Source organism: Salvia miltiorrhiza, chromosome 6, assembly GCF_028751815.1.
Source record: "Salvia miltiorrhiza cultivar Shanhuang (shh) chromosome 6, IMPLAD_Smil_shh, whole genome shotgun sequence".
Taxonomy (NCBI): domain Eukaryota; kingdom Viridiplantae; phylum Streptophyta; class Magnoliopsida; order Lamiales; family Lamiaceae; genus Salvia; species Salvia miltiorrhiza.
Genome location: NC_080392.1, coordinates 36,805,917 through 36,817,575, shown reverse-complemented (window position 1 = coordinate 36,817,575; position 11,659 = coordinate 36,805,917). Strand labels below are relative to the sequence as shown.

The 11,659-nt window shown below is 35.9% G+C and overlaps 1 protein-coding gene across 1 annotated transcript; it reads left to right on the top strand.

Moving 5' to 3' along the window:
* The first annotated feature begins 696 nt into the window (after window positions 1-696).
* LOC130989358 (polyribonucleotide nucleotidyltransferase 2, mitochondrial) lies at window positions 697-8,043 on the top strand. Its single transcript, XM_057913318.1, has 17 exons — window positions 697-1,152; window positions 1,242-1,397; window positions 1,485-1,655; window positions 2,168-2,293; window positions 2,365-2,526; window positions 2,657-2,776; window positions 3,080-3,217; window positions 3,345-3,507; window positions 4,174-4,299; window positions 4,421-4,551; window positions 5,297-5,516; window positions 5,654-5,737; window positions 6,252-6,331; window positions 6,478-6,621; window positions 6,716-7,043; window positions 7,171-7,298; window positions 7,506-8,043. The coding sequence occupies exons 1-17, from the start codon at window positions 817-819 to the stop codon at window positions 7,605-7,607; spliced, it is 2,715 nt and encodes a 904-aa protein (XP_057769301.1). The 5' UTR covers window positions 697-816; the 3' UTR covers window positions 7,608-8,043.
* The last annotated feature ends 3,616 nt before the right edge of the window (window positions 8,044-11,659 follow it).

Here is an 11,659-nt window from a genome sequence, read left to right as displayed (position 1 = left end):
TTGTACTATCTATTTTGATTGAATGGTTTAATCCTTACTAAAATAAAAGAGACTTATCTTACAGAATCAGGAGTAGTATTTGAATGATCATAAGTAGAGTACAATAGTACCTTTTTTTTTATGTTAACTGCCCGTCGAAATTCGACGGAAATTAATTATTATATATAAATTTTATTAATAATTTTAACTTTTAAATATCCAATTAAAAATAATTTTACTATTCTTTCTCATTTTAAATTTATAATAGTAATATTCGCAATTACTTGACTATATTTAATTTTATCGAATATCTAAATCATCAATATAAGTTGTTACGATAATTAATTATCCATCTCAACAAACACTCGGAAGTTCGGAACATTTCAAAGTAATCATTTACAATAAATAGTAGTAGTAAAATATTATCAATATAGAAAATTTCACATAATCATGTATATAATATTTTATTTAGATTTTTCCATTAGTCTAGTCACCCGAAAAAATAAACGTAGAAATGATACATTTGAAGCGGGAGGGAGGGAGGGAGGGAGTAATTAATTATTGTTAAAATTTCAGTATTAATCAAATTTTAGAATATTAAAAATTCATATACTAATTGATAAAAAATTAGGAGTATTAATTAAAAATTAAAATTTCGATATAGTTCGTGTTTGCTTGTATTTAGTCAATTAATCCTTATTAATTAGTCAGCAAATGGTGTAAGCTGATCCGAGCCTCATTTCTAAAACCCCAACATTTTGAAATAATCATTTCCGAATGCCACTTAAACCCTAAACCCTCAACTTCTCTCTCTAGCTCTCTCTCGCCAGTTCACTAATGGCGCCGGTGGCAAGCAAAGCAAACCCCCTACTCACAACCATACCATGGCGGCGGATCAAATTCCGCACCATCTGCGGCGGTCGCATTTCCCACGCGCCTCCGTCGTCACCCGCACAATCACCCACGGCCACAGACTCCGAAGCTGCCGGAAAGAAAGTTCTCGAGACGTTCACCGAAGAATTCGAGATCGGAACGCGGAAGATCACTATGGAAACCGGTAGAATAGCTCGATTCGCAAACGGCTCCGTCGTTTTGTCCATGGAAGAGACGAGAGTGCTGTCCACAGTCGCTTCAGCTAAGAGCGATGGCAGCCGCGATTTTTTACCCCTCACTGTACGCCTTTTCTTTTGTTAGCTTCACATTTTCTGTGCTAATTCACATTTTGAAGTAAGGAGTTTGTTTGAATTTCGTGTTTTGATCAGGTCGATTATCAGGAGAAGCATTTTGCTCAGGGTATGATCCCGAACACATTCATGCGGAGGGAGGGAGCTCCGAAAGAGCGTGAGCTATTATGCGGCCGCCTCATTGATCGACCTATAAGACCCCTTTTTCCTCCTGGATTTTACCATGAGGTTCAGGTAAAGTATCATTGCAGAGTATATGTTCAGCTCGTTATGTTAGACTTGCTCTGCTTCTGTTTCTGAGCTCACATTCTAATTCTGAAGGTTATGGCGAGTGTCCTCTCGTCTGATGGGAAGCACGATCCGGATGTAATGGCAGCTAATGCTGCATCTGCTTCTCTGATGTTATCAGATGTTCCTTGGGGCGGTCCTATTGGAGTGATTCGTATAGGGAGGATTGGTGGTCAATTGATTGTCAATCCCAGTATGGATGAGGTGTTTGAAATGCCTTCTTGTGTTGACTAACATTTAATTTGTTTATATGTATTTTCAGGGGTGTATAAAATGTATTTCATTGTTAATTACACGTCTTAGCTAGGTACTGTCTGTTGGGATATTAAGGTATTCCATTTTCTTTTTTGTTTAGCCTACTCAACCTGCCTAAATTGCATTCCTCCTAAATTTTGTAATAGAAAAGAAATGTTCTCTAGGTTTAAGCAATTTATATTTAGAATATTGAGTTACAATAAATTTTTTGACTGGTGATGACATTCATACACTTGATTGCTGGTTTTTTCTGGATTTCAGTTTTAGTTGCATAGGCTAGAAAATGACAGATGAAGGCAAAACAAATTAACTTGGTCATTCTCCTAAAGGCTGATCTCCCCCCCCCCCCCCCCCCCTTTTGCCTCAACCTCGAGTCATATTGTACGGAATACAATGTTTGCTTTGAATAGCTCTGATGCTGTTGCTACAATCTAAATTGTATCTCATGGATGTTTCTGCAGCTTTGTCTGAGCGATCTTAACTTGGTTTATGCATGCACAAAAGACAAAACATTGATGATAGATTTTCAAGCACGCGAGATATCTGAAAGAGACTTGGAAGCCGCTTTACGATTTGCTCATCCTCAGGTGAGTTTTTTACTTCTTCAATTGATTGGTACTTGCTACTTATTATGTGATGCTTACTTTTGCTTGTTCAGGCAGTCAAATATCTTGAGCCTCAGATAAGGCTTGCAGCCAAGGCTGGTAAACAGAAAAAGGATTATAAGTTATACACAGTATCCGGGGATACTTATGAAAAAATAAGGAGCTTGTCAGAAGGTCCCATTGAAGCTGTGTTTACGGACCCTACATATGGCAAGGTTCATTCCGAATACAAAAAATAGTGATACTTCCATAAAGAGTTGTACTATCTCACACTGCAGCATCTTACATTTCTGTGGTTCTTTATTTATTTATCTGGATGTGTTGTGCTTTATTATGTCTGCACAGTTTGAAAGGGGTGAAGCCTTAGATAATATTGGACGGGACGTGAAGAAAATACTTGAGGAAGAAGGTGATGATGAAGGTCTTAAAGTTCTATCAAAAACAGTAGATAATGTGCGGAAAAAGGTATGTGCATCAATCTTAATATTTAGCACAAAATTCATGTTTCTATATGAAGACCTATGTATCTCACTACCTTTCTTTGTGGAGGGAAGGGAAGAATCAAGGAACGGGATGCCCTTGAATAAGCATTTAGTGGCAGGATGGAAAAATATTTAAATTGGTTGCTAAGAACGTCAAATCCTTGAAAATAAGATTTATTTTGTTAATATGGGAACTCTGTTCCCTTGTTCAACACTACATTGAGCACTGGCCAATAAATATACTGTCACTTTATTATGGTTTCAAAATTGTTTCTGGCCATGTCAGGTTGTTCGCAGAAGGATAATTGGTGAAGGAATTAGAGTTGATGGAAGACGCCTTGATGAAGTCAGGCCCGTGTATTGTGAAGCTGGTCATTTGCCTGTGCTACATGGTTCATCTATATTTTCTCGTGGAGATACTCAGGTAAGCAACTGAACTGCCTAGGTGCCAGAAGATGATCGAAAATAGCAAACTTGATGACATTTGATGTTGAGAATAGTTTCTTCTGAAGTGCTTACTCTTGTTGCCGTATTTCACATGTTGGTTATAGGTTCTTTGTACTGTGACCCTTGGAGCACCTGGAGAAGCTCAAGTTTTGGATTCTTTGGTTGGTCCTTCATCAAAGAGATTTATGCTTCACTACAGTTTTCCACCATTTTGCACCAATGAAGTTGGTAAGCGAGTTGGACTGAACAGACGTGAAGTTGGGCATGGTGAGCTACTGGTGTTTCCAAGTAGTCATGATAACTTTCTTGTTTTGTTGTAATATCGTCACTTTATCTTCCTAGTTATCATACCTTGATAAATGACAATTGACAAGTAATGACTTTTCTTCTAGCTTATTAATAGTTGGACAGAAATTTAGTGCTTACACAACACACAAGGCACATGTAGTTGAAATTCTATTATTGTAATATATCAGTATATTATTGTAATATTTCAGTGGTTGCCTCTGTGATTCACATTTATATTAAATGATTGATATAATTGTAAGATGCTATTATTGTGAAACTGCACCTAAAGTACCCATCTGTTCAATTGCCTGTATTTGCCCCTTCACCATGTAGTCCTTGCTTAGTGACTGTTATGTTTTCCAGTTATTATACTTGGTAAAAATGTAATAGGTACCACTTGTGGTAATGCATATTTAGTCCTTGGCCTTTTGCATGCTTATAGTGTTTTGCTGGTGAATTGATTGTCTGTTACTCTGTTTGGTTATTTGACAATAATACATCTCTCGTTGAAGGAGTTTTAAGATGCTAACAGTTTTCTTATCATTGTCTTCTATTTGCAAATTCCCGCCTTAAATTCATATCACATCAATTTTACTGTCTTACTACTTCTCTCACATTGGATTGTAATGAATCGTTATTTTGCAGGTTCCCTTGCTGAGAAAGCACTCCTTGCTGTAATGCCTCCAGAAGCCAATTGTCCATATACTGTTCGTATCAATTCGGAAGTCATGGCCTCAGATGGATCAACATCAATGGCATCTGTTTGTGCAGGTTGGCCTTCGAGACTCTGTTCACGAACTTTATATCCTGTTTGGTGAAATTTTACCTACTCATTGCATGTAGCAATCTATTTAAGTTCCTTGAGAATAGCATCATACATTTTTATTCGTAGGTAGCATGGCCTTACTGGATGCTGGCATTCCATTGAGGGAACATGTAGCAGGTTTGTCAGTGGGACTTATCAGTGAAACTGATCCTGCAACTGGTGAAATCACTGACTACAGAATATTGACCGATATTCTCGTAAGGCTTACCACTGTACTGTTGAACTATATTAGTGCTTCATCGTCTGAGATTTTTTTTTTTTTTTACTTATTTTCTCTTCAAATTTGATTCACTGAGGTACTCTTTTTAAGAGAATTTATTTAGGCTAAAGTTGAAGGTTACTTGATCACACTTAAGATTAATATTTAGACGATTTGACAACTCTTTTGCCTATTCAATCTTGTGTTTGAAGTTCTTTCTTATTTTTTCCTTAGATGTAGAATCAATTCCATGAAACTTGTTTGTTGTTTGCGCTTGTCCGAGGGCAAGTATAGGTCATATTGCTGTTTTAAGTGCTTGGTTTTTATGAGAGTTTTTTATTGACAAAGACTAGTTATCAAGGAAATTTTAATGCATAAGGGCTGGAACCGAAAAAAAATTAGAGAGTTGTGAGACATAGTATAGTGTAGGAATTATTGAGAAGTAGCATAAGGCAGAGGTGAAGGAAAACTTTTTCGTTAATAGAATCCACATGTACCTGAAAGTTACCTTGCAATTTACTTATGGTATTACTCAGTGTATCACTCAAAATGAAAATTCAGTCTGATGTGCATTACTTTAAATTCTCAAAAATTGGTATTAAACCAGTTGTGCTCCTTTATGTTTTTTCTATTTAACTTGTGGTTTTAAACCATAGTGCTTTATGTCCGCTTACGTTCCTGAATGATCCTTTGGTTGTAGATATGAGGTTGTTTATGTGTTTCTTTCTATATTTTGACTATAGGGTTTGGAGGATCATTTGGGAGATATGGACTTCAAAATTGCTGGAACCCGAAATGGAGTTACAGCAATTCAGTTGGATATAAAGCCTGCAGGAGTCCCTTTAGATATAATATGTGAGTCTTTAGAGCCTGCACGTAAAGGCCGCATTCAAATCCTTGACCATATGGAACAAGAGATAAATGTTCCACGTACTCAGGATGGCAGAAACTCTCCACGGATATGTAAGTGTAACTGATGCATCCTCTCCCCCCTCCACCCATTTTTAAAGATGACACCAATCGTTTGGAACCTGGAAGTCACTTTTTCTTGCCCTCTTATTTAGTTATTTTCATAAGTTAACACTTGTCTCCAATATCAGTGAACTTGAAGTACAGCAATGAAGCAATCCGTCGCTTGATTGGTCCTCTCGGTGCATTAAAGAGAAAGATTGAAGAAGAAACAGGTTTGGTTTGTTCTTCTAGTTACATGCGGCGACATCTATAAGCCTGTGTGCATGTATTGCTTTTTGCCACCAATACGACTTAAGTGGTGTCTATCACATTCAAAAAAATTAGTGATGATTGAAACGAGTTTATATTCATAGCATCGCATGGCCGAAATTACAAAATACTTTTCTATGTTTTTACTTGTATAAGAAATTGATTTTCTTCTTGGATTGTTTTGTAATTGTTTGTGCATCATTATACTTTCAACGAACAGTGTTAAAATTTCATTCTTGTTATCAAAGCAAAATAAACAGTGGGTAACTTTATTGCCTTGAAAAGGTTATACTATCACTATCCTATAGATGTCCCCCCTGTTCTGTTGATTATTTCCTATCAAGGGTTCACCTATTTCTTGGCATTTTATGGTCTTGAAGTCAAAAATGAAATAAATTGTATGGATATCTTCTCTAAGTTTCTGCATTCACCCTTTATTCCGGATAGTATTTCATTGAGACCATGTTTATGCTACAGGTGGAAGGATATCTGTGAATGATGGTTCTCTTACTGTAGTGGCTAAAAACCAATCAGTACTCGATAAAGTGATGGAAAAGGTAAATGTTTGCATTGCTTGCATATAGTTGGTTTGTATGTGCTGTTGTTTCTTTCAGGTAACAATAACATCACATCTGAAGACAAATTGTTGTTTCATGGTTACCCAAATTCATTTAATTCTGTTGGCATTTAACTTTTATTTCAGATTGATTTCATAGTGGGTCGTGAGATTGAAAAGGGAGGTGTGTATAAAGGTATTGTAACTTCAATTAAGGAATATGGCGCCTTTGTGGAGTTCAATGGAGGCCAACAGGGCCTCCTTCACATTTCCGAATTAGCACATGAACCGGTTTGTGAATCTTTATTACCTTGTGTGGTTTTGTCACTATCTTATTCTACATGTTTTTTTTGTTATTCTTAGAGGATATATTTATTTCTGTCAGGTGTCCCGAGTTTCTGATGTGGTATCAATTGGCCAAGTTCTAAATTTGATGTGCATCGGCCTAGATGTGCGCGGTAATATCAATTTATCTCTCAAGGCCATTTTACCTAAAACAGGAGCAAAAGCAACTCCTGTAGTTGGGGGATCCACTACTCCTGTGCAACAAACACCTAAAGTCTGGAAGCCTACTAGCAATATTGAAATGAAGCAACAAAATAAGGATTATCAACCTGCGAAAGCTGTGGACAGCTTATCATCGATTGTGATTAGAAGTGCTGCTGAGTGTGATGAGGCAGACAAATCTTCTGGTCTAAATAATCCTTCAAAAGGTGGCAATTAGTTCTACTTTGGAAAAATATTCCCATGTCGACTGTAGTAAACTTAATTTATAACATGATAGAAAATGTTTAATTGTTGCTTAAGATGTGTATATTCTAAGCATGTATAAATCTACAGCTGATGCTCCTCTAGATGCAAAGAAATTGAAAATTGGAACGGAGCTGACAGCCAAGGTTCAACAAATTCGTGCTCATGGACTAGTCCTTGATTGCGGAAGTGATATCCGTGGGATGTACCGGTTTGAGGTAAACAGCAATCTTATCTCCTGTGGTCCTTTAGTTTGGAATTTCAGGCTTCTCAAGTAAATTTTATTTCCATTTTTTTTAAGTCTCCTAGTAATTATACTTTTTACCTCAAACTTGAAGTCTCTAATGTGACTTAACGAAAACAATAAGAATACCGTGCTGTAATTTGTAGTTAATTCCATCAAACTTGGTCTCTCTACCTTGCAGGCTGGTTCCGGAAGAAAGTTTGTGGTTGGTGACAAGCTGCGAGTAAAGTGTACCAGTTTCTCCGGCAAGGGAATCCCAGTGATGTCTTTGGTGCAGGGGTAGGAATCACTCAGACTCAGGTATGAGGTTTGGCAACCGACTTAAATTTTTGACATAAAATACGACTCTGCCAGTACTTGGAAATGTCTATATACCATCGGAACGTGGAATTACTTTTATGAACTTTAATGCACGAAACTACTAGAGTTTCTTAGGAGAATGGTTAGATAGGAGAACATGATCGGCAACTTGACCTAGACAGAGTAACGGATAGAGCAATGATTTTGAGTAGGTGGCAGTGTAAATTGAGGTTTTCTTTGTTCTTGAAATGTTTCTAGATCATCATGTACATTTAGTAGCTCATTTTTTTATTACCTAACTAGAACTGGATATTAAATTGTTTAAGAGATGTGTAAAATTTCTCCATCAGAATCTCTGGAAAGGTTAAAGTGTGCTTATTTAACTAGTCAAATATTATTGCTATCATATTCACACGCTATGGTGGCTTATTACATAAAATGCGATGCATGGTGGGCCCAGTCACAATTTTTGCTTAGTCTCTTGTAAATTTGTGTCAATAATTATATTTATATTGAAATTTATGTGCAAATGGTGTATTTGTAATTTTCCAAGTGTTAGGATACAACTTAAGACTACCCTACTATCTTCTAATCTTGGGGGTTTTCTAGTAGCCTTGTGCTAGGTATATGTAACGTTTTATGTTTTGATTTTGATTATTTCGGTTGAATAATTCAAAAGATAGATTTGAAAGTTTGGGCTTTATTGGATCCGACGTACCCTCTTAGGTTCCCATAAACAGGTAACATGTTCATAAATATTCATTTTCAAGAGTTATGCTTGTTATATTTAAAGAAAATATCATAATCCTCTATAATACAAATCTACACTGCAAAATATTCACATGGCATTTCTCAGAATATATTCTCCAAAACTTATATATATATATATATATATATATATATATATAGGGTGTGTTTTAGAGAGAATTACATTATTTGTGAGAACGTGAGAATCATCAAATCTAATGCATTCACTGATAAAATGAATGCACTCAAGAAAATAAAAAAAATTGCTCCCTTCAAAATTTGAACTTAGGATCTGCATTCATCCAACAAGATGATGCATCCACCGTAGATCTTGATGATCAAATGGCTGAAAATGGTTCTCATTTAAATTATTTTTTCTTAAAATAAAAACTTCTTGTCGGGAGAATTGTGAGAATTCTTGTATAGGACATATTCCCTTAGTTTCATTATTTTTGGGCACGGAGATTAGGAAATGAGTAATTAGTAGATAAAGTGAGTTGGTGGAAATTGTTTAAATATTAGGTATAAAGAGAAAATATGTTGCCAAAAAAAGAATGAGACATTTATAAATGGTAATGAGACATTTCATTATGAAAAGTGAGACATGTATAATGGGATGGAGGAAGTACAATATATTTGCGTAAATGTACAAATCATTGTTGCGTAAACGTACAAATCACTGAATGTGAATGTGAGAACCATTTGTAGTCTTTGGATTGTCAAGATTTACAACGAATATATTACCTTGATAAATGAGCGTAGCACTCGAGTTTGAATTTTAAGAGAGATGATTTTATTTTTTTTCCAATAAATTTATATGTTTTTTTTAGATGGAGTAAATTTATGTGTTTAATGCCGTGTTTTTAATTTTCGTAATAAAATTATGATTTTTTACGTTTATCGATCCATATATATAAGGAAAGTATAAAATAAAGTAAGCACTAGACACACTGGAGAATTGACATCATTAATGCGGTTCCTGTCTATTAAAAGCTTCAAATAACATTCTTATTATTCTATGTCAAAAGAAATAGATGTCTCCCACATGCACTAATCAAGAAACTTTTCCTACAATTTCTTCTTTTCCAAATTAAAAGATTCTAGATTTTTTTGAACCCTACGTCTACGTGATTTACTTTGTATTCTTCTCATTCAGTCAATTCTTATCTTCCAAAGTTCCAAACATTATTCTTCAGTTGTAATCATTTTTCGTGGCAACTATTAATCAAGTCATCCATTTTAGTTTTGACTTCAGAAGTAGATATATATATATAGAGAGAGAGAGAGAGAGAGAGAGAGAGAGAGAGGGAGAGTTTTATTTTAATTTATTTGTCAAAGTTGGAGAATTTTCAAATTATATCCATGTGTGTAGCCGTATGTGTTGAAAAATTTCCTTACAGCTGATTCGAGTTGCCTTCTTTACCAACCCACCGAAAGCAAAATAATAAAATTAGTAATAATATTTAATTTTTTTCTTTCCAAAAATCCGGCTTCGTTAGTTTATTAAAACTACTGCTAATTTACATTGAGAAATGAGCCAATTTATCTAGTTTCAACTCTTTACTGTGAATGTTATATAATTAGGTTTTTGCATGCAACACGAATAAATTATAAAAATAGATAGATTAAGTTTCATTTGAATTTGTTTAGTCTTTTTTGTAACATTTGTAGATCAGAATTTTAGCATCTGTTGACTTAATTAGTTCTATTCGGCTGGACTTTGTTATTTTTCTTTTTGTGGAGTTCCATATTGTTATTTCAAGATTCACAAAATGAAATGTTATTATTATTATTATTATTATTATTATTATTATTATTATTATTATTATTATTATTATTATTATTATAAAATACATCAAGTTTGTCAATTTTCTGATTTATATCATCACTTTTTTTTTGGTCAGAAAATACATGAATTTATAATTTGTTCGTAAAAATCCCACAGTGAGTCTCTCCGGCGAAATCGAAACTTATGTGTCATTTACGTGGCACGGACGTAGCATTTAATTTATTTGAAAAATGATGATGTGTTGCCACAAAAAATCCACCCCACCCCTCAAAAAAAAAACCCCAACCCAACGGACCCTTCCCACCGACCATCCCCCTTCCCCCCTTCCTCACCCTCGCCGCGACCACTTCTCCTACCCGGTGGGCGGAGCCTTCCCCTTCACCCTCACCCCGCCGCCGCCACTTCCCCCCACCCAACAGACCATCCCCTCTCTCTCCCCGATCCAACAGACCTTCCCCCAACCTTCCAGGAGCCGAGAAAGCGAGCCAGCTGCCCCTCCTCGAACTCCACCGTCATTCTTTCGCCACTCGACTGCGCCGCCGCTACAATTCGGATTCTTGGCGGCGCACTTCCACTCGACTGCCTTGCCAGCCACTTCTCCAGCCCGGCGGAGCCTCTGCCAACCCCATCGCCGGTGAAATTAACACTTCTGAAAGATGGATCGTGGTGGTGATTCCATGAATCTGGTGAAACCATTAAGCTTTGGTGATTTGTGGTGAAATCGTTGATTGATGGCTTTACATCAGATTTTTTGATGGAAACCCTATTGTAACACCCCAATTTTCATAAACTTTTCAATATAAAATCTTTGAAAAACTAATAGATAAAATAAAATTTATTGAATTATAAAAGTTTAAACCAATTTAAATTCAACTCAAACTTCTATAGAATTACTAAATCTCTAGTCATTCTCGACTTCCACGGCCGCCTCAACTCCAGAACTGCAAAACTGAAAAGATAAGGGGTGAGCATATTGAAAATATACTCAGTGAGGAACATAACAAAAATATTCATATACGTCACATACGTAATCAAAACATATTATCATACTTGCAAACATACGTCAAGAGACCGGAGCCCCTTGACAAACATAATCATAGTTCGAGTCGATGACTTAAGTCCCATGACCAAACACATACATAGATCAATGGCTTAGGTCCCATGATCAACTTATCATCATAGATCAATGGCTTAGGTCCCATGATCGACATAACATCATAGATCAATGGCTTAGGTCTCATGATCGCACATAACAACATAAATCAATGGCTTAGGTCCCATGATCACACATAACAACATAGTCATAAGATGCACGTAAACAAGTAATCAAACGCGATAATAAAAACATATATAACCATATGAATAAGCGTAAAATCCCTCACCTTAAAGTCAAAGGCAATTAACTAAAATTCGGAGTGAAGGTCTTAATTGCGCAGCACCGATTTTGCTTGCTTAGGCTCTGCATGTATGCCTCTATTTATATTGATTTTCAAAGAGTT